Source organism: Salvelinus alpinus, chromosome 15 (genome assembly GCF_045679555.1).
Source record: "Salvelinus alpinus chromosome 15, SLU_Salpinus.1, whole genome shotgun sequence".
Taxonomy (NCBI): Eukaryota; Metazoa; Chordata; class Actinopteri; order Salmoniformes; family Salmonidae; genus Salvelinus; species Salvelinus alpinus.
In genome coordinates this window covers 48,907,239-48,931,140 of record NC_092100.1, presented here as the reverse complement: position 1 = coordinate 48,931,140, position 23,902 = coordinate 48,907,239, and the positions used below count along the sequence as shown (strand labels likewise).

The 23,902-nt window shown below is 44.6% G+C and overlaps 1 protein-coding gene across 10 annotated transcripts in view; it reads right to left on the bottom strand.

Annotated features, from left to right (window-relative positions):
• LOC139540223 (protein bicaudal D homolog 1-like) overlaps positions 1-23,902 on the bottom strand; it is a 112,586-nt gene that overhangs the window by 10,608 nt on the left and 78,076 nt on the right. For 9 of the 10 annotated variants that reach the window (XM_071343881.1, XM_071343882.1, XM_071343880.1 and 6 more), the window contains exons 2-3: positions 3,231-3,443; positions 344-496 (exon numbers count right to left, since the gene is read on the bottom strand). In XM_071343881.1, coding sequence (XP_071199982.1) covers positions 344-496; positions 3,231-3,443 — 366 coding nt within the window. The remainder of the gene's footprint in view (positions 1-343; positions 497-3,230; positions 3,444-23,902) is intronic. The other variant, XM_071343878.1, reaches the window with a different exon arrangement.

The window sequence follows — 23,902 nt, the reverse complement described above, 5'->3', positions numbered from 1 at the left end:
ATTGTAGTAAAACAAGTTTATATTTGGGTTCTGATGGGGTAAGAGAGTTGAACTAAGCTCATGGGGCATTTATAAGTTATATTCTTCAAGAATCAATGGGTACATATCATTAATTTATATGTCCAAAAGATGTAGCTACTGCAGATTGCCTCTTTAAGGTCAGACAATAAGGAACTTGGATGAGCTGATTCAACATTTGAGTAACATAATTTGCTATGACTGTTCATGAGTCATTTTTAAGATGTATTGATGACTGTGCGAGGTAAACAATAACGTTAATGGCTGAGAGACAGGCGTGGCTGTGTGTGCACTAAACCATAACAGTAATGGTGTTGATGCTGACCTGGTTCTGTTTGAGTGTGGACACTAGTTTCTGCAGGGTGATGTTCTCCTCCTCCAGCTCGGTGTAGTCCTGTAGGAGACGGGCCTCTCTGAATTTACACTCCCTGATCTCCTCCCTCATCCGGGTCCGCTGCAACTCCAGCATCTCATTACTCTAGGAGTAGAGAGGAGCGAGAGAAGGAAAGTGAGGCAAAGTCAGGTCCTAATCTGCAAACAGTTCCACACATCAAGTACATACTGTATAATCATTCACAAAACATGTTTAAATCACATAGAATCGTTTGACTATGTGTAGATCCCCTGCTGGCCGCCAAACTAGCGCATCTTTACTGGGTAGTTACAACATGACGTAATTACTGTATGTTAACTACAGTATGAACGTCTATGTGTCGAAACATGAAGTAAAACAGTCTGGCATGTGTCAGCACTACTTTGTCTCTGTGTTGGCACAGTAGTATGTGAATCAGTGGCACTTTGCTGCATGTTCTGAAACTCCTGGATTCAGTAACAACAGATGCCTTTGTTCTGCAGGATCTATAAGTCCAGTCCAGATACCAGGCCTCTTGTCTCTCTTTAATGCACCAAATCTAAATAGGCCACGCACACGCACACAGTATCTCCTCTGATGTGTTGATGATAATCAGACTGAGACTCTGTCAAACAAATCCCCCCCCCCACCCCTTGAGTAAAAAGCTAAGATTCAGCACTCTCCTTTGCGGCAAGATAATTTTTTTTGGGGGGGGGCAATCGCAGAGAACAGAGGCAGCAGCCACAGAGATCTGAACATGCTGTGGTGGATCAGATGATATATTAGGTGGGAGAAATTCTAGTAGTGACCCGAAAATGTCATAAATCTGGGGAATCGGTTGCGAGTCGAGAAGATGAGCCTCAGCAGCGAAAGCTCCGCGTTTTCATGTGGATGTCAACGCCAAGATTCACACAAAAAGAAGAAAAGAACACCACTTAGATATCAGAGCACTTTATCTCCTCTTATTATTCCTTCCAGAAGACACCCACCCACCTCGAGACACACTTTACAGCATTGTAGCACAGCGTTGCTACTCATCGCGATGCAGCACTTCCCCCTTTTGCTACCTCGAGGCAACTTACGAAGAAGACAGTAGAATGGCAAAAATACATTTGGGAAAAACGAATAAACAAACTCTGTGACATTACTGTTTATTGTATATGACCCCTGAGGGTTGCTAATGGAGTGTTTTCTCATTACATATTCGTCACAAAGCAGGGCATAAGGACTAAGTCCAGGGGGATTACTGGCCAATGATCTGCCAGCGAGGGCCTATAGAGGCTGGGGTCTATCAGAGGCTCCTCCACACCACCACAGGGTCAGGTCAAGGCCAGAGCACCGTCAAACACCGGCACAACACAGCCACAATGGTAAAGGACAACACTGTAGCCCATTCTACATCAGGGCCAGGATTCATTTCAACAATGCAGGTTAACAACTAGCGACAGGCCAGACCTTATTTCATTTACAAACAGTATAATACACAGAGCCTACTATTAACCTAGTCTCTATCCTTTAGCCTCCAAGCCTAGAAAAACACTTTCTTCCCTGCATTCCATTGGTTTTCCTAGATGCAAATACTGCTGCTACAGAAGCTGTTTGGAATCAACATGAAAGCAGCTGATTAGACGCAGTCAGAGACAAATGAAGACCCTTGTGTAGCTGCAGCATCTGTCTCCCGCATTTAAAAAAAGAGACAGGCTTCTAATTGATATGCGCCACACAGGCAAATGAGGTCTACACAGCAAGGCAACAGGCTAACCAACAGATCATCAAAGAGCCAAGGGCTGCCCTGGTCAGAGGAGGCAGAGACAGTGTATTGGCTTGATTAAACTAGGCACAGTAAAAATGGGAGGCTGAGCGGCCGGTCGTTTTAAAGAGCAACAGCCAGAATATCCTTTCATTCATTAGGAGGCTTTTCATAGGGCAGTACCAATGGTTTCTGGCCCAATTACATGTATAGCCTACGTAATCTTTCAATATGTTTTAGACTTTGTTAATTGGTTCAATTATTTATAATCTTATACATCCGAGACAAATTATATTGATATTTTACAAAGATTTGAATCACATTAACTGGAGTGACATTTTTGGAAAGCTTGGCATGACAAGTGAAGCGGAAACAAACATTGACTGTGCGACCCCAGCGGTCCCTGCCAACAGCGCGTAGAGCAGCTAATCTAACTAGTGAATGAAGTGCTGCGGCTCCCAGGCTGGGAGGGTACAGTCTGCCCTGCGCTGTGTGATGGGAGAGCAGCCCGGCTCACTTGGGGACGCACATGTGCCGAGCTCAGGGTATTTCTCTTATTCCCTAGCTTAGCACAGGATTTGCCTTCCACAATAGGGTCGTGGCCGCAGCAGCGTCTGACCCCGGCCCAAACCCCTCTGCTGACACGCACGTAACCCCCCCTCCCTCCCTCACACACATAGGCAAGTACGCACCCACACATACACCAACACACACAGGCATGCACCACGCACACACACAGGCATGTACGCTTACGCACATGCACACACACACACACACACAAACACTCTGCATGACCCCTATCCACTCTTCAGAGTGGCCCTGTGATCGCTACTGTATCTAACACAGAATTTGACACAAACAACACCACCAATAAAACAGATCAGCAGGGAATAAATGAAGACAAGCAAGATGCACCTCATGTTAATCTACAAATCTAAATGTGGGACACTACAGTACCGGCTACAGGCTACATTGTGTACAGAACATCATACTGTAGATTCACAGTAGCCCACAGTGTAAAAGTGAAACCATGCTCCAGATCAAACTGTACTACAGCCTGACACTAGTCTGAGGTGTGAGTAAGTGACACCAGCGGTCAAAGGTCACTACTTCGCTGTGCTCCTGCAGCACGGCGTTGAGCCTCTCGCTCTCGTTGGACGCGTTGGACGCCACCGAGCGGCTCAGCTTCAGCTCTGTCTGCAACTCCAGCAGCCGGCCCATGTAGTAGGCCTCCTTAGACGCTGACTCCTGCAGCAGTGACTCCTCGTTGCTCTCGCCGTCCTCCGCCACTTTACGCTGGTTGGAGTAGGCCTGGCCAAACGCCTGGGGAGACAGAGAGGGAATAGATTAGAATAAAGAATAGATACAGTACTTGGTTAGAACGTAAATTGGTCTTGGAGAGGCAGAGGGTTAGCCGCGGTTAAGTGCCTTGCTCAAGGGCACAATGGTAGTGGTAGTAATGATCTGAAACTAGCAGCACTCAAGTAGCCAGTTCAGTCCACACTTTTAATGGCAAAACATCTTATACCCTTTGGATATGGTTCTGGAGAAGACTATGTTCCACCAGGGCCATTCTTATCACCTACAAAGCTCCAGGGTTGTTCCTCTTGGCATCAAGGGTATTGTGCGATGATATTTCAGCCCCTGTCTCAGATCAATAGACACAGTGTCCCCATTCTCCTGACACAGGTTTTCACACAGCGCTCCGAGCTGACTTGTCATGACAAAGGAATCCTGGCTTTATGCTTGATTGAGGTGATCACAGCAGTGATCAACAACAGCAGAAACCACTCAGCCAATGACCCCTGGATAGCGGCCATGTTGGAAAGGTGGATCCTGTTCACACCTGTAAAGGCTACCTCTACAACACCAGGGTTGCATTCATTAGGAACCAAACAGAAGGAAACAGACTGAAATAGAGAGGGATTACCTGGCCTTGTCCAATAAGAAATGCTCATTTTTATTTACGTTGCAAAGCGTTTCTGCACCTGTGCCCTAAATGTAAAGGCTACAATCTACAGGTAACCAACAAAATAATGGAAACACTTGACTAAATGAGGGATACAAAGTTTATTAAAAGCAGGTGCTTCCACACAGGTGTGGTTCCTGAGTTATTAAGCAATTAACATCCCATCATGCTTAGGGTCATGTATAAAAATGCTGGGCAGGCCATTATTTTGGCTACCTTGGCTATGCCCCCATAGGATGACAATGCCCACATCCAAAGGGCACGAGAGGTCACTGAATGGTTTGATGAGCATGAAAACGATGTAAACCACATGTCATGGACGTCTGTCATCAGATCTCAACCCAGTTGAACACTTCTGGGAGATTCTGGAGCGGCGCCTGAGACAGCGTTTTCCACCACCACCAACAAAACACCAAATGACGGAATCTTCTTGTGGATGAATGGTGTCGCATCCCTCCAATAGAGTTCCAGACACTTGTAGAATCTATGTCAAGGTGCATTGAAGCTGTTCTGGCTTGTGGTGGTCCAACGCCCTATAAAGACACTTTATGTTGGTGTTACCTTTATTTTGGCAGTTACCTGTAGGTCCCATGAGATGAGAATGAACACTTTCTACTTATTTACATTATGGCTTATCTTCCCACAGAATCTATGTAATGTAAGGTCAAGTGTAGAAGATTAGAGTATGAAATGAGATTAGATGAGATTGCACTTTGTCTACTTGCACAGAAATGTTGCTTTGCAGGCTCCTACAGGCACACGCACAGCTTCTGCGACACTGAATGGCTCACTGAATAGCACGGACCACCATATCCCCCAGCAGGTCTTAGCCAGAACATGTCTACGATGGGAGTTAGTACCCGAAGAGGCCTCAATGGGCTTACTCTGAGACAAGACACCATCTTTTAAGTACATTCTATAGGAGGTGCAGAGGAACTTTAAAATTGTGGTAAGATCGAATATATGTTATGGTTCTTGGAAAGACTTGGTTATACATTCATTTATCATTTTTATTTATTCAGGGGATCATATTAATATGACTAAATGAGGCCTGAGTATATCATGAAAAGCAAAAAATAAATAAATCAGGAAACGTAATAGATACTGTATTGTAGTAGACTATGCCATGTGTGTGTGTGTTCAATTCATTTGAAGACAATTATAACATCACAATAAAGAAGCAAGTTAGAACATTTTAATGTGATAATATCACAATTGAATACAGGAACTTCAGCAGAATGTTTGAATTTAGAATAGGCACCAGTGTTGTTTTGGAACTGTTTTGGTGACAACAATTTGTGGGTGTGTTTTTTTATTTTTATGAGATTGTTTTCCAAAATGGTGGATAACATTTCCGAACGTATTTCAGAGGACATTGAAGTTGAATTTCAATATACAAAAAACAATGGTGAGAATCAAACAGTGTATTCTTAACATTTATAACCAAGGTTCAAGGTTCATGGCTTACGTCTTTTTTCTCTCTACAGTTTAACAGGATACTTCGGCGTCTGTATGTTGTACTGGGAGCGCTGGCCAAATAGGGCTCTTTATCTCCCAGTACATTCAGCACCTGCCAGACGAAGAAAAATGCTGTCTGGTTGGTATGCAGAGCGTCGTGAGGCACAGAGCTCTGATTTTCACTAAACTGTCAGAGAAGCAGAAGCCTCGGTGGCCAGACAGCCCAGTCGATAATCTAAGACTTCTAAGGAAGAGGAAGGCTGAATCTAAACATGAGATGGTACCCCTACAGGGAAGTGCAGGGTCTGACCTCAGAAGACCAGGAGGTGGCTGAGTTGACGGCAGCCGTGGCTCTCCTGTATCGGCCCGATTGATACTGTGCATAGACTGTGCCCATAATTAAATCAAAGGATAAGATCATTATTACAGTATTTTAATACATTTGGATTTAACTGTAAAATTGTGATTACTCTTTTTTTATTGAGATTTCTTCATGGGAAATGAATATGTATTTTTTCAAACATTTGTGCATTGTACATAAAAATATAACATGTAGTTGTATTGCTAGGTGACAGTACTAGTTGTGCATGTCTGAGCGATAGAGGTCTGGACAGAGAGTTGGCTCCTCTCAGATGTAATAGTCTCAGTACCACACTCCCTCAAAACCAGACCCAGTTGGACGATTCCCCCAGAGAGCTTGAGATACTCTCTCTGATTGGTCAATTAATAATTCAGGAACACTGTTTCCACCTGATCGTCATCATCTCTCCAACATTCCAGAAGAGGAATGAATCATTCATAAGATATAAGCCTTTATTACTTGTAATCATACTACCTTATATTCACTTATTTCTCAATGCACCATTTTTCTACCACACTTAATTACTAATTGATTTTTGAGTCAACATCACAACTCAAAGTGTGGAATAAGCAGCGTGCAGCATTTTGAGATGTATTTGTAAACAGGGGTAATTTATTATGGTTAAATCCCTTGTGGTCCAGTGCAGATCTTAATGCAGGGAGAGCGCAACAGAGCTTCATGTGGATGAGGTTAAAGCTCCCCAGCAAAAGTCGTGTGCAACTACAATCTGATGATTTAGCAATTAAGTTACCAGGTTTGACCAGCTGTCATGGTTTATTGAGTTTGGCTATTCATGTGTGTGTGGAGGGGAATTGTGTCTGTGCATATACTCTACAGTGCCTTCGGAAAGTATTCAGATCCCTTGACTTTCCCACATTTTGTTACGTTACAGCCTTATTCTAAAATTGATTTAAAAGAAAGAAAAAAAAGTGAATAGGTTTTTTGATATTTTTGCAAATGTATTAAAAATAAAAAACAGAAATACCTTATTTACATAAGTATTCAGACCCTTTGCTATGAGACTAGACATTGACCTCAGGTGCATCCTGTTTCCAATGACCATCCTTGAGATGTTTCTACAACTTGATTGAAGTCCACCTGTGGTAAATTCAATTGATTGGATAGGAAAGGCACGCACCTGTCTATATAAAGGTCCCACAGTTGCCAGTGCATGTCAGAGAAAAAACCAAGCCATGAGGTCGAAGGAAATGTATGTAGAGCTCTTAGACAGGATTGTGTCGAGACACAGATGTGGGGAAGGGTACCAAAAAATGTCTGCAGCATTGAAGGGTCCCCAAGAACACAGTGGCCTCCATCATTCTTAAATGGAAGAAGTTTGGAACCACCAAGACTCTTCCTAGAGCTGGCCGCCCGGCCAAACTGAGCAGTCGGGGGAGAAGGGCCTTGGTCAGGGAGGTGACCAAGAACCTGATGGTCACTCTGACACAGCTCCAGAGTTCCTCTATGTAGATGTGAGAACCATCTCTGCAGCACTCCACCAATCAGGCCTTAATGAGTGGCCAGACGGAAGCCACTCCTCAGTAAAAGGCACATGACAGCCCGCTTGTAGTTTGCCAAAAGGCACCTAAATACTCTCCGACCATGAGAAACAAGATTCTCTGTCATGATGAAACCAAGATTGAACTCTTTGGCCTGAATGCCAAGCGTCACATCTGGAGGAAACCTGGCACCATCCCTACGTGAAGCATGGTGGCAGCATCATGCTGTGGGGATGTTTTTCAGCAGCAGGGACTGGGAGACTAGTCAGGATCGAGGGAAAGATGAACGGAGCAAGGTACAGAGAGATCCTTGATGCTCCAGAGTGCTCAGGACCTCAGACTGGGGCAAAGGTTCACCTTCCAACAGGACAACAACCCTAAGCACACAGCCAAGACAACGCAGGAGTGGCTTCGGGACAAGTCTCTGAATGTCCTCGGATGGCCCAGCCAGAGCCCGGACTTGAACCAAATCGAACATCTCTGAAGAGACCTGAAAATAGCTCTGCAGCAATGCTCCCCATCCAACCCGACAGAGCATGAGAGGATCTGCAGAGAATAATGGGATAAATTCCCCAAATGCAGGTGTGCCCAGCTTGTAGCGTCATACCCAAGAAGACTCGAAGCTGTGATCGCTGCCAAAGGTGCTTCAACAAAGTACTGAGTAAAGGGTCTGAATACTTATGTAAATTTGATATTTACGTTTATTATTTTTAATAAATTAGCAAACATTTATAAAAAACAGTTTTTGCTTTGTCACTATGGGGTATTGTGTGTAGATTGATGAAGAAAAAAATATATTTAATCAATTTTAGAATAAGGCTGTAACGTAACAAAATGTGGAAAAAGTCAAGGGGTCTGAATAGTTTCTTAAGGCACTGTATATCAGTACTTTTCTGCTCAGTACTGTGTGTGTGTGTGTGTGTGTGTGTGTGTGTGTGTGTGTGTGTGTGTGTGTGTGTGTGTGTGTGTGTGTGTGTGTGTGTGTGTGTGTGTGTGTGTATGAGATAAGGAGGTTAAGCAGCAGAAGATGTATACAACATTCATCCTTCCATTGACCGTTGACCACCTTCTGTGTCACACACACACACACACACACACCGACAGCTGATCCCCATCCCGTCTCCACGGAAACACAACAGCACGTCACGGTGGGTGGCGGTACAGGCTGGACATGCACGTGTGCCCACACACAATGAACCTGCTCAGAGACGAGAGGACTCTTTCATAGAAAGAGAGCTCAGCCATTCATGACTACTGAATAACTGGAATGCAAAGCCTCGGTCACGGTCATCATGGTCAATCAACCACAAACTGCTCCATATGACACAGTGTCACCCAATCAACCATTCAACCTTTACAGTCAGCATCATGACGACACTGATCAACTGGCTCGTGGGACAGGAGAGGATCCCTACGTGACATTTAGAATGTGTTGTCAATTTGTTTCCATTGACACTGATTACAGTACAAGTCAGCTTTGTTTTCCCATCTGTTCACACCAATGCTTATATACACTAGATGATTGATAGGGGGCGCTGTGTTGAAGCCATCGCACCTCCATCTTGGCACTCTCCCACCATTGTAAAAAATAATTTGGAAGCTATAGAAATGCGTTTATTAATGTCTACATTCGTTTTTGCCACGTTTCTTATACTGTTGACATACTTTTAACATTCTGTTATGTGAGGTAAACATACAAATAATTTTTTTTCCCTAAAGTATCATTTTTAGAGATTAATAATGTTAATGTCACCAGTACAACAATAAATACTTCAATCCATGTGATTTTGTCCTTGAAACATTTAATTGAAATACTGTAGAATTCCATTCCTATTCAATGGCCAATACATAGCATCAGCAATCCAGGGTTTATATACATAATTGGTTCACACCTGTACCAACAGCATGTGAACAAAACCCAGCTTTGCACAGGTTCTAAATATTTCCTTCTATTTTTCCAGCGAATCACATTTGCACACACGCAGAGCATAATCAACCCTTAATCCCACACACAAACACAGTCACCAAAGGAGCTTCTGTCTGGCCACCACAAAAACATGAATTGATGTGAAGGGCTTTCTCTCTCTCTCTCTCTAGGTTGAATTTGTTTCAGTGGTCCTTTGTGTCTCTTCTCCTCCCAGTGCAACACCACAGAGTGATTCTGTAAGTGATTAGGTGGTAGGCCCCCTAGCTCCTAGAACAAAAGCTGCAAGCTGGTGCTGTTGCTTTTAGAGGAGGGCCTGTCAATATTCAGGCAGGAGGGCTAGGTTCTACAGGCCCCACCAAAGTCCAGCTGGGTCCCTGGAGCAGGAGCCTGGCTGGCCCCCACTCCGAGGCCCCTCTCCCCCAGACCCCTCAGGCCCCTCTCCCCCTGGCCCCTCCCTGGAGGACAGAGGGAGGGCAGACAGAACGGAGGCTGCCTGTGATTCAGAATCAGCGCTGCTCATCCATAAAGACAGGGGATCCTGGATGCAAAAATAGGAGAGGCAGATGGTTTTCAAACATCCCCCTTCAGAGGGAAGCTAGTCATTCTCAAAGCCTGCTCTTTCCATCTGCTTCCTGTTATTTTCTATAGAAATCATCACACTGTAACGCAGCTCAAACACATGGGACGAAAACATGTTCCGGCTCCCTGTTAAGAGGCATCCTCTTTGACGCACGGCTTAAAATAACAACATGTCTATACTGTAACTGTATATGACGTCAGAATAACAACATCTTCTTGCTATGTCACATCAAACGTGGTGGATGTGAGGATGTTTCAAGTTTAATGTCATATCCTGGGGTGAGAATAATAAGGGGTTAACGAGCAGGGTCCAGTATGGTATACTGCATTACGGATTCCTACCCTGAGGCCTCTAGGTCTGGCCCGTCTGCGATAGAATCCACAAAGACCTTTCTATAGATATTCATCCCTCGGGCAAAGGATGGGGAGCAGACAGATCTCCAGTCGACATAGGCTGGTGCACTGGTGTATGGTGTGTTGTGGATGCTGTGCGACCCTGAAATCCTTCCCCCCTGCAGCAGATCCTGATTGGGAGGGGTGGGACAGCTATGGGACATTTTTAGACCCAGGGAGCTCAGCAGGGAGGAGACTGAACTACTTATATATAACAGTGATTAATTTCCAACCTAACCTCCATGGTAGAGCCCTCTGTGACTTCCCTTCCACTGTGATAGGATGCAATACAAACAATAAAAACCAAGGCCTGTCAACAACCGCCTCATTGCCTTGAATGGAAAAGCAACTTATAAACGTAACTACATTTCCAGTGTTAGAGAGGTGGAATTGGTAGATTAAGGTCAAAGGAAGGTCGGTGATAGTGGATAGATCAGCGGACTATGTAGATGATTTAATCCAGATTTATTTTGGACTCGTCTGTTTGGACTTCTAATCAATGAATCTGGTTTTAACACCTGGAGGATTTATTTCACAAATGACACCTAAAATATCCTTAATCAAATCACAGTGCCCATCCTCCACACTTTTCCTCTCCTATCTGCCTTGTAATCCCTGAACGATGGAGACTGGGGAAATAAAAAATGGTTAGTGATGATTCCCGATACATTAACAGTAATTAGTCATGTAACCCTGACCATATCGGTGAGCAGGGATGCTGTGCTTTACTGTACGGTAGATTGAAGCCAGTCTATAGAGTAGAGACAGACAGTGAGGCACAGTGTGGTACTCTCCTGGCCAACATGATATCATTGTAAAGCGTCAATCAGGCACGTTTTAGCAAAAATATATTCTCCAAATTAAATTAAGCTTATGTGAATACATTGCATTCAAAGGGGGGGAAATAGTTTCGCAATATTGATGCCTAGAGATAAACATCAGAGACATGATGCATAAGTGAATACATTGCATTCAATGAGATTGACGTATAGATATGATTCAACTAGTTGACACATACAGTATATCAATTGCATTCATGTCTCCCTCCCTCCCTGCCTCCCTGCCTCCCTCCCTCACCCCTTCCCCCTCTCTTCAATCACTTTCTCCCTCCTCTCTCCCTCGTTCTCTCTCTCCCTCCCTCGATCTCTCTCTCTTTAAATGTTTTTATTTAACCTTTATTTACCCGGGGGAAACCCATTGAGTTTACAAGGGTGCCCTGGGAACAATAAATCAACACGATCAGTCTCAATACAACACTATCAATTTACAATTACACATTACAACAAATCAAATTCAAAAGCGACAGATAAAATGACACATCAATCAAAACAAGTGCAATTCTCCTTCACAACATTCCTCATCAAAGTCCCCAACTGGCCCTTCGAGACCAGAGAGTCAAGCCTCAAAGTGGCCTGAAGGTCATTCCATCCGTTAGGGGCACAATAACTAAAAGCATTCTTCCCGGACTCTGTGGAGACTTGCGGAACCTCTAGAACCAGCCATTATTGAGAGCGTGTCTGATGGTGGGTGAGGTGAGGTGATAAAACGCAGTGCTGAGTGGTTTTAAAACAGAGGCTGCTGCGTGCATATAGATTAGTTCACCATAGTCAAGTACTGGGAGGAGCGATGCTTGAACAATCTCCCTCCTGTTTTACAAAGTAAGGCAGGATTTATTCCTATAAAGGAAACTGATCTTAATTCTCAGCCTCTTTGTTCATTTATCAATGTGTGTTTTAAAAGACAGCTTATCATCAATACAAATTCCTAAATATTTATAATGAGGGACTTGCTCAATTTGGGCTCCCTTCAAGGTACAGATACGCAGATCTTTAGGGTCAATTTTACGAAACCTGGAGAACAACACAACCTTGGTTTTATCAACATTTACCACTAATTTAAGATCGGCGAACGATTCTTGCATTGAATCAAAGCCAAGCTGAAGGTCGTTAACACTAAAACCGCTGGGCTTCAAGGGACCCCCCTTCAAGCTGATGAGCGGCCCTTTAGACTGAAACATTCTAACAGTGTAATTAATACATTTCATATATGCTATCGCAAAAAGAACAATCTAGTTGTGTTTATGAAGGTCTAAGCTAACATTATTTCAAATAGCACAATAGCATGTTCATTAGTTCATGTAAATGTAGGCTATATGTAAAAATGCAAGTGTTCAATCAATTTTATTTGTGGAATGCCTTTGTTACAACTATCAAACAGAAAGTGTATGTGTTGGAACACGGTAACAGCTTCTTTTTATAATGACGAAATACAAAAAATACCCCAAAATACCCCATCCACCAACACGCATGGTCAGGAAGACACGCGGTCAAATTATGAAAACATCAGAAGCCTAAACATCATTATAAGCACCAAGTGTGCTTGATAACTAGTGAATATCAGCACAAAAGCAATAATGGCATTATAATGAATATAAGTGTTGATATGACAGAATGGAGGTAACGCATCAAAATGGAGGAAACGCACGACTTCTCTGAAGCGATTCCGTGACATGGTTTCTCCAAAGAAAAGTATCCATTACATGTCTCTCCGTATACATGCTATTTCCACCAAATGCTCCATGGACATACAGGATTAAAACGCTTCCAGCTCATCAACAGACAGATCCCGGGTAGTGTCTCCATGTTCCGTGTGTGCCTTAAAGTCAATTTATGCTTGATCCCAAAATGTGGTCGGAGGCTTCGTACGGAGGGTGTGACGCAATTGCGGAGCCTCCAGAGGCATGCAGAGGCCAAATCAAGCTCCGTACTGCATCGCCGTGCACCTCTCAAATTTTGTAACAATGCAGAGGGCTCCCTGGCTCCGCATTGACATGACTGGTTGACGGTAGGTGGGGGCGGTACTTCCTGTATAAACATAACCTCACTTCATTGACAACTTCCTTCACAATAGCTCAGCTCTGCTGCGCTAAGCTCAAGAAGTATGAAAGCCCTGACGTATGCGGAGGCTGCATTGCAGTAAATGCTGTCTGGCCACTTCAAATGTCAGATTGACCATGTAGAGCCATTTAGCCAAATCAGAGTCCCTGAACGCTGTAGCATGTCCATGTCACAGAAGCAACGAAAGCTGGCGAGTGCATTAATGTTGTCATTTTTTGCTTGAGATGTAGGGCCTGCTCTTTCAGTGATGCCATTTTTTGTGCTGATAAATCGGCCCGTAGCATTGTCACCGGCTTGTTCTATCTAAATGGTGCCTTCCCTTCCTCTCTCCTGTCTCTGCTTCATTCGGTAGTGGCGCGGGCACCTGCTCGCCATCTGAGACATTTTCATTCAGATCTCGTAGCAGCGCTAACGCAGCATGTGCATCCATTCGTCTTGGTCTTCTTGCCATCGTAAATTATACACGCTCTCACTGTGTATTCCTAGTAGGCCAAAGTAGACTGATAAAACTGATTCGATTTGGTGGACTGATATAGGGTACATACCATTTTGAGATTATAATTAGAATATACCAATACAATAAAATGGCCCGCCCTGTTCTTCATTCACAATTAGTGATTACATAATTATGCATCGTTCACTTCCCCTCGGTCATCAACCCACCCATTCTCCCTCTTTCTCCCCACCATACTTAACTTCATTTATTTAATCTGTTATATGTGTGAAATTAGTTTCGGTGAAGTTCAGGTTCAGTTGAGGCAATTATTGGGGTGATTATCAACTAGGCACCACACATTCCACTGAAGGAGCGGAGCAGGCCCTACTGTCAGGAGAAGGAGCGGAGCAGGTCCTACTGTCAGGAGAAGGAGCGGAACAGGTCCTACTGTCAGGAGAAGGAGCGGAGCAGGTCCTACTGTCAGGAGAAGGAGCGGAGCAGGCCCTACTGTCAGGAGAAGGAGCGGAGCAGGCCCTACTGTCACGAGAAGGAGCGTAGCAGGCCCTACTGTCAGGAGAAGGAGCGGAGCAGGCCCTACTGTCAGGAGAAGGAGCATAGCAGGTCCTGCTGTCAGGAGAAGGAGCGTAGCAGGTCCTACTGTCAGGAGAAGGAGCGTAGCAGGTCCTGCTGTCAGGAGAAGGAGCGGAGCAGGCCCTACTGTCAGGAGAAGGAGCGTAGCAGGCCCTGCTGTCAGGAGAAGGAGCGGAGCAGGCCCTACTGTCAGGAGAAGGAGCGTAGCAGGTCCTACTGTCAGGAGAAGGAGCGTAGCAGGTCCTGCTGTCAGGAGAAGGAGCGGAGCAGGTCCTACTGTCAGGAGAAGGAGCGGAGCAGGCCCTACTGTCAGGAGAAGGAGCGGAGCAGGCCCTACTGTCAGGAGAAGGAGCGGAGCAGGCCCTACTGTCAGGAGAAGGAGCGGAGCAGGTCCTACTGTCAGGAGAAGGAGCGGAGCAGGCCCTACTGTCAGGAGAAGGAGCGGAGCAGGCCCTACTGTCAGGAGAAGGAGCGGAGCAGGCCCTACTGTCAGGAGAAGGAGGGCAACGGGTGAAAACCATACAATAAATGACATGCACTCATAAAACTGGTTATAACTCCAGTTCTGTTTGTGATATTAAGATTGTAACAACAGCAGTGTGTTATATAGAAAATAATAAATGAATACATTCATGAGCAGTCAAAATGACTGCTTTAGCGGTTCTAGTGTTAATGAATAAATAATAATGTGTCATTCGCATAGACATGTAGGCCACAGTTATTGTTATTCAGAGACAAACCAACATTATTAGTGATCAGTAAAGGGCCTAGTATTGAGCCTTGTGGCACTCCTTTAGACTGAACTCCAGCAGCAGATATACATGGACTTCTGTCATGCAGGTAATGTTTTAACCAGCTGCAGACCGCTTGGTCTAGACCAATTTCGGATAGCCTCCGTAGCAGGAGTGCATGATCAACCGCATCGAATGCTTTCGACAGATAAATATAAAAGGGCAGCGCAGTACTGTTTCCTGTCTAGTGCGTTAACTATGTCCTTTTTGACTAGAGAATCAGCCAAGATGGTGCTGTGACCTGGCCTAAAGCCTGCCTGGTGAGCATTGAGAATACAATTTCTATCTAAAAAGGACAGCAGCTGAGAATTTACCAAGAGCTCTAATATTTCCGCTAAACATGAAAGATTTGAGATTGGGTGATAATTATGAATTATCTCTATGTTCTAATCCCACTCTCTCTTCCGCTTCTTAGCCTCCATCAGTCTATCTACCTCTTCTCTATCCCCCCTTCTGTCACCCATCCACCCCTATATCTATCCACCTCTCTCTCTCTCTCTCTCTCTCTCTCATCCCACCGACTATCTTTCTCCTCTCTCTCCCCCTCTTTCCTCTCTCCACCTCTCTCTCTCACCTCTACAGACTGGATATTGGTGCATAGAAGTTAATACATTGCATTCAATGCATTCAATGCAAAATATATGCGTCAATTGATTTGATGCATAAGTCAATACATTACATTCGAGGGAAAAAAGTTGGTGATAAAGCTGAAATAGGTAAATTGGTGAAAGACACAGACAGTCAGACAGACTTACACTCACATGTAACATTTGTAACACCACCCCAGAATTTAGTCACTTGCCCTATCCCTAATCTAACTAACAATGAATTAACTTTCCCCCCTTCCCACTACATGGTAAAAGGTAGGCCTCACTTGAAGCCTGAAATAGAGATAAGGTGTTTTTGAGTGACATCAGTAGAACAGTTGAGGTTAGAAACACAATTCACGTATGGGATCGTTCAGCAGACGCTCCAGAGGAACACAAGCCTAAATTCTTCACAGTGAAAATGTGGTCCCACAGAGAACAAGGCCTGTCTTCCATAACAAAAGCATTACCTACAGCCCTCACATAACCATGACGCCCTCGTGGACTGTGACTGAACTAGCTAACCGTCCTTGCACACAACCAATCGTGACCTTATAGGGATGCCGTGTTGAGGTTCAGCTTCCTGTGGCAACATGTAGTGGCTTAATTCATCCTCAACATGGGCTCACCCTGCAGTTACACAAAAATGTAAAATTCTTAATATAACAACTTGAAAATCGGGGCATTGTTAAAGAGTGTCCCCAGGAGGCCGTAGATTGAATTTCAGCATCATGTGATTACAGGGAGTGACATAATTGGGGGCCATAAGGGCTGTACTACTATGCCTGTCGCTGTAACACAAGACATTTCACTGCACCTATCCGGTGTATGTGACAATAAAATATATATATAAAAAATGTATAGTTAAAAAAGTTTCATGTACAAAATTGCATATATTTGTGAAGGGGGACTGTTATGACACTGCAGATCTTTGACCTCCATTGGGCACAATGGTCTTGCAGCACTAGAGGGGATCTGTCTGCCTGTCTGTCTGTCTGTCTTTCTGTAAGTGTCTGTTTGTCTGTAAATGTCAGTTTGTCTGTCTGTGAGTGTACATATCTGTCTGTCACCAAATTACCCATTTCAGCTTTATCAACAACTTTTTTGCTTTGAATGCAATGTATTGATTTATGTGAAATCAATTGACACATTTATTTTTGCATTGAATGCAATGCATTGACTTCTGTGCGTCAAAATCCAGTCTGTGGCAGTAGGAGAGAGTAGAGAGGTGAAGGTGGGAGAGAGAAGGGATATGAGAGAGATATGGGGGAGAGGGTGGAGGGGGTGAAAGAAATGGTAGGGAGAGAGAAGAGAAGGAGGGGGGAAAGAGGATGTAGAGAGAGACAGAGGGAGGCAAATAGAGGGAGAGAGAAGAAGGGGAGAAGGGAAGAGAGAGAAGAGGGAGATGGAGAGGGGGGATTAGAGAATAGATAGAGAGAGATAAAGTGAGGGAGGGGGATAGAGGGGAGAGAGAAAGGGTGAGGTGAAGGAAGAACAGAGAGAGAGGAGTGACATACTGAATACCAGGGCAGGTTTCTCAGATTTATCATAGTGTTCTATTGTTTCCAGTATTTGTCTTATATTATCTCCAATGTACCGTCCACCTCCAACTCATTAATTACACGATGCATTTATATATCAGGCTTTCATCCATTTTCATTCATCATCATGGCTCACATCAACACCATCATCCCGGAAACACTAGACCCACTCCAATTCGCATACCGTCCCAACAGATCCACAGATGACGCAATCTCAATCGCACTCCACACTGCCCTTTTCCCACCTGGACAAATGGAACATCTCTGTGAGAATTCTGTTCATTGACTACAGCTCAGCGTTCAACACCATAGTGCCCACAAAGCTCATCACTAAGCTAAGGACCCTGGGACTAAACACCTCCCTCTGCAACTGGATCCTGGACTTCCTGACGGGCTGCCACACGTAGTAAGGGTAGGCAACACATCTGCCATGCTGATCCTCAACACAGTGACCCCTCAGGGGTGCGTGCTTAGTCTTCCATGTACTCACTGTTCACTCACGACTGCGTGGCCAACATCATCATTAAGTTTGCTGACGACACAACGGTGGTAGGCCTGATCACAGACAACGATGAGAGCCTATAGGGAGGAGGTCAGAGACCTGGCAGTGTGATGCCAGGACAACAACCTCTCCCTCAATGTGAGCAAGACAAAGGAGCTGATCGTGGACTACAGGAAAAGGAGGGCCGAGCACACCCCCATTCACATCGACGGGGCTGTAGTGGAGCGGGTCGAGAGTTTCAAGTTCCTTTGTGTCCACATCACCAACAAACTATCATGGTCCAAACACACCAAGAAAGTCGTGAAGAGGGCCCTATCCCCCCCAGGAGACTGAAGAGATTTGGCATGGGTCCCCAGATCCTCAAAAAGTTCTACAGTTGCACCTAAGTTACCTCCAGTCACCTAAGTTATAGACTGTTCTCTCTGCTACCACACAGCAAGCGGTACCGGAGCGTCAAGTCTAGGTCCAAAAGGCTCCTTAACAGCTTCTACCCCCAAAGCCATAAGACTGCTAAACAATTAATCAAATGGCCACCAGGACTATTTGCATTATTTGCATATATTTTTTACTTGAGTGTATTTAGTAAGTATTTTCTTAACTCTATTTTCATAAAACCGCATTGTTGGTTAAGGGCTTGTAAGTAAGCATTTCACCTGTTGTATTCAGCGCATGTGACAAATAAAATTAGATTTGTTCCATTGCAGTATATTAGCATTCAAGTACCTGAAAAGCTCTTGTAAGTGATCGGGTTTGTGTCTGTTTGTATCACTCAGTGGAAAGAGGGCCCATAATGCAGTAGTATTAATCATCCAAAATAAAGTAAGGCAGTCTGCTGTATATTGTCTATTAGGTTTAACCAACAATATTATAAATGATTTATTATATTAATATAAAATATTTGTTCCCTCAGACTTTAGTGCTCTGCCAGGCTGCCAGACTGAAAAAATCCCATAAATAAACAACGAACGTGTACTCAGGCAGCGTTAGTCAGCGGGCAGCGTGGGATACATTAACCTCCAGTCAGTCACAAACAGGAAATAAATAAACATGCAGGATGTCGCATTTTCTCACTCATACTATTGGACCAAAATTAGTACAAACAAAAGAGGCATAGTACTGACCAGGTGGCGAATCGCATCTCTGCATGTCTGGCAGACATATCAGTGTGGATGACGGATCACCACCTCAAGCTGAACCTCGGCAAGACGGAGCTGCTCTTCCTCCCGGGGAAGGACTGCCCGTTCCATGATCTCGCCATCACGGTTGACAACTCCATTGTGTCCTCCTCCCAGAGCGCTAAGAACCTTGGCGTGATCCTGGACAACACCCTGTCGTTCTCAACTAACATCAAGGCGGTGGCCCGTTCCTGTAGGTTCATGCTCTACAACATCCGCAGAGTACGACCCTGCCTCACACAGGAAGCGGCGCAGGTCCTAATCCAGGCACTTGTCATCTCCCGTCTGGATTACTGCAACTCGCTGTTGGCTGGGCTCCCTGCCTGTGCCATTAAACCCCTACAACTCATCCAGAACGCCGCAGCCCGTCTGGTGTTCAACCTTCCCAAGTTCTCTCACGTCACCCCGCTCCTCCGCTCTCTCCACTGGCTTCCAGTTGAAGCTCGCATCCGCTACAAGACCATGGTGCTTGCCTACGGAGCTGTGAGGGGAACGGCACCTCAGTACCTTCAGGCTCTGATCAGGCCCTACACCCAAACAAGGGCACTGCGTTCATCCACCTCTGGCCTGCTCGCCTCCCTACCACTGAGAAAGTACAGTTCCCGCTCAGCCCAGTCAAAACTGTTCGCTGCTCTGGCCCCCCAATGGTGGAACAAACTCCCTCACGACGCCAGGACAGCGGAGTCAATCACCACCTTCCGGAGACACCTGAAACCCCACCTCTTTAAGGAATACCTAGGATAGGATAAAGTAATCCTTCTGACCCCCCCCCCCCCTTAAAAGATTTAGATGCACTATTGTAAAGTGGCTGTTCCACTGGATGTCATAAGGTGAATGCACCAATTTGTAAGTCGCTCTGGATAAGAGCGTCTGCTAAATGACTTAAATGTAAATGTAAATGTACTTGATGCATTGAGTTCTGAGTTGTTTGAATTCTGCTATAGAAAACACTGTCTAGGATTTCCAGGTATTTAACATATAAAAATGCATCATTACGCAACCAACAGCAGACTTTCCAGACCAACAACATATATTTTTGCCTGTAGACAAAGGCATTCTATGTCCCCTTGTGCCCAACAAGTGAAGAGTTTTCAGCATTCTGCCTCCTAAAACAGCAGAACACATAACGCATGATTAGGCTCTCCTCTGCTCTGCCCAACCAACTCTACAGATGCTGTACTGAGGTGTGTATGTGTGTGTAAAATTGACCAAAATCTCCATCTCCAATCAGCGAGGATGTTTATTACAGGGCTGAGAGCAGAGGCATGTTACTGCTGCAACACTTAAACCCCTTTGTGTCATTTGCCAGGCACACTGAAAGCTGTAACTGATTCATGACTTCCCGAGTGTCTGATATGAATGGTATCTTGAGGATTGTGTGTGTAAGTTTGTGAGCAGGTATTACCTCGGAGTGGCAGATTATTAAGTGGAGTGGTATTCAATTTAGCATACATCACTGCTCTGTTGTGTGTACTGTTACTGTCTTTATTGTCAGAATATTATGGGTGTTTGAATGTTATTGGATGTGCAGTGTTCCCCCTTCAGCAGCAGAACAGTTTCAATGCACCTGGGCGTACATTCTACAAGTGTCTGGAACTCTATGGAGGGATGCGACACAATTCTTCCAGAATCTCCCATAAGTGTCAATTGGCTTGAGATCTGGTGCCTGAGACACACACACACACCCTTTCACGTGTGAGTTCCTAATACCTCTAATGGTCGCCCCAGCGTGAGTTTTTTTATGCATGATGTCAGAATGCACTCACTGTTCCAAAATGTGATTGTTATGCAACAGGACAGTGAACCCGCGCTGCCCTCAAACCAAGGCATGCTGCCTGCTAATTATCTATAAATCAAATCAAATGTAAATTGTCACATGCGCCGAATACAACAGCAGCATAAAAGAAGGGGGGGGGGGGGGGGGGGGCAATGTAGACCTTACAGTGAAATGCTTACTTACAAGCCCTTAACCAACAATGCAGTACCTAAAAAAATATAACAATAGCGAGGCTATATACAGGAGGTACCGAAACAGAGTCAATGTGTGGGGGCATCGGTTTGTCGAGGTAATATGTACATGTAGGTAGAGTTATTGAAGTGCATAAATAATAACAGAGTAGCAGCAGCGTAAAATGGGGGGGGGGGGGGGGGGGGCAATGCAAATAGTCTGGGTAGCCATTTGATTAGATGTTCAGGAGTCTTGGGGGTAGAAGTTCTTTAGAAGCCTCTTGGACCTAGACTTGGTGCTCCAGTACAGCTTGCTGTGCGGTAGCAGACAGAATAGTCTATGACTAGGGTGGCTGGGGTCTTTGACAATTTTTAGGGCCTTCCTCTGACACCACCTGGTATAAAGGTCCTGGATGGCAGGAAGCTTGGCGCCAGTGAAGTACTGGGCCGTACCCACTACCCTCTGTAGTGCCTTGCGGTCGGAGGCCGAGCAGTTGACATACCAGGCAATGATGCAACCCGTCAGGATGTTCTCGATGGTGCAGCTGGAGAATAGGTTTTGTTGTGCCCTATTCACGACTGTCTTGGTGTGCTTGGACCATGTTAGTTTGTTGGTGATGTGGACGCCAAGGAACTTGAAGCTCTCGACCTGCTCCACTATAGCCCCGTCGATGAGAATGGGGGCGTGCTCGGTCCTCTTTTTACTGTGGTCCACAATCATCTCCTTTGTCTTGATCACATTGAGGGAGAGGTTGTTGTCAGCACAACCTGTTATTTAGGCTGGTGTTACGTACACCTCATGGAGGAGGGAACGCAACGCTACATCTCAACTCCCCGTGGATCGTAGGTGCGGGGAAAGGCAGAGGCAGAGAAAAATACCGTTTACAGGGAATGTATTATTCCTTAACACGGTAATGCGGGGAAAAGGGCCTGGACGGGCCCAAAGTAAAGAAAGTAAAAGTTAAGGAATCCCCTCTCCTACCTTCCCACTTCTAACCTAACCTTTAGCACCACCTGGCGCGCTAACCAAAATACAGGGGGTGGTCCGCCCAGGTCTTACCTAGTGTGCATAGACAGACTAAATACTACAGGTTATGTATGCCCGCAGACCTCTTGCCTAAACACTCCCAAGGTGCGTTCCCCTTCCCCCCCCTGGGAACAAATGAAACAGAATAATTTGAGGGGAACAATTTCAATAACCAAAATCACTAAGTCCTATTGGCATAAACATACCTCTGAAGGAGCGGCTACAAAATAATATCCACAAAACTTTTACTGACCGCGACAACAATCAACACAAGACATAAAAAGACGCTCTCCTCCTTGAGGGAGGAACACTGGCTTTTATCAAGCTGGAAAAGTTGGTAATTGACGAGACAGCTGTTTCCCCTGACGAGAGGGAGGGGTCAGAGCTCCAATCAGCGATGGGGCCGACCAATCAGCTGCTTTAGGACTCCAGGAAGTGTTAGGTGAGAATTTACGGTTAATTGAATAATTAGAATATTCCGCCCTGAAAAATATAATTGTATGGAAGTGATTAGAATGTATAACATCATAATCAATAAATGTGTAGTCTAGTCAGAATTAGGGTAAAGACAATATCTCTTTATGGTATTATAAACACAGACTGTCTGAGCTTGGTGCCGACCTGACTAAAGATTTGGGAAAAGAACAGGGTGTGTGTCTCAAGGACAAGGTCACTAATCTCTGGCGGCTGGGTAGCAGGACATGTGTGTGCGTCTGTTTGTATGCATGTGTGTGCGTCTGTTTGTATGCATGTGTGTGTGTGTGTGTGTGTGTGCGTGCGTCTGTTTGTATGTGTGGGTATGGTTGTGTGAATGTGTGGGTGTGAGAAGTTTTGTATTCCTGACTTTAGAACGTTCTCTGAATAAACCTTTTTGACTATCTATTGTAGCTGGGCCTCCGTCCGTTTCATTCGACCAGGATCTTACAAATTCTGGTTTGCAGACTGAGTAATATAATTAAATTGGGTTATGTACCTGGAGAACAAAATTTTCTTATCAGGAAGCCATTTCCTGAAATACACACACACATACAAACCCACAACAACACAGAAACTGGGGAACGTAACACTGGTTGATGGAATGAGTATGGCTGTGGATGTGTTCCGTGTGATGCTTGGATGATGAAGTTCGCATTTAACTTTCACAATAAAAGGTGAAATTGAGGAATAAAGTTGTGAAGACATATATTTCCCATCAGTACAAAACATTATTTAGATTCTTTTCAGACAAGAATGCTGTTCAGATGCGTTTGTTGCATCGTACATTCTGTTGGTACTGTTCGAATCCCATATTTGTACGCTGCAGAGAAAACTCAATAATGATCACACATATGAGATCGTACGCGACAAAGGGTTAAACCCCCTATGCTCCTTTGAGACCCCTCTTTCAAAGTCACTGAGATCTCTTCTTCTAGCCATGGTAGCCAAAATATTGGGCAACTGGGCATTTTTATACATGACCCTTAGCATGATGAGATGTTAATAGGCTTGGGCGTGTACCGTATATACCATATACCGGGGTATTTGGAAAAAGCCACGGGATGTTTTTCCAATACCGTCAATACCGGTGAAAAATTTATTTGAATATTTGTAGTTATTATGTAAGTAAATTCCTGAGGTCATCTTGTGCAACACATTAGAACATTGCGTTCTTCATTTCACCTGACACATTGTTATGTAGATTACAGTAGTCCCCAGTCAAGTGTCATGTGGTGTTTGTTTACAAGCACACAATGACGAGAGACCGGAGACTTGTGAGTCACTCACTGTCGTGCAGCATGCGCCAGGTGACCTAATTACAGTATGGAATTCACAACTAAATGTTTGCCAGCTAGCTATAACTATTAAGTTAACTGTCTAAAATGTGCTAAATGCTTTGCAGTTGTGCATTTAGTTTGCTAATTTAGTAGCTAGTTAGCTATCTAGCTAAATGGCTAGCTTCTTCCAAAATCAAGCATTCGCTTGGTAACAGCAGAGAATCCCCTCTTAGATCAAGAGCCTTGTTGGCAAATATTCGTTTTGTGCGTGCAGCAAACTGTGGGTAGAATTGTTTTGTTACTTGTATAGTTTAGGTCAGAAACTGTATATAATGTTTGCAATGTGCT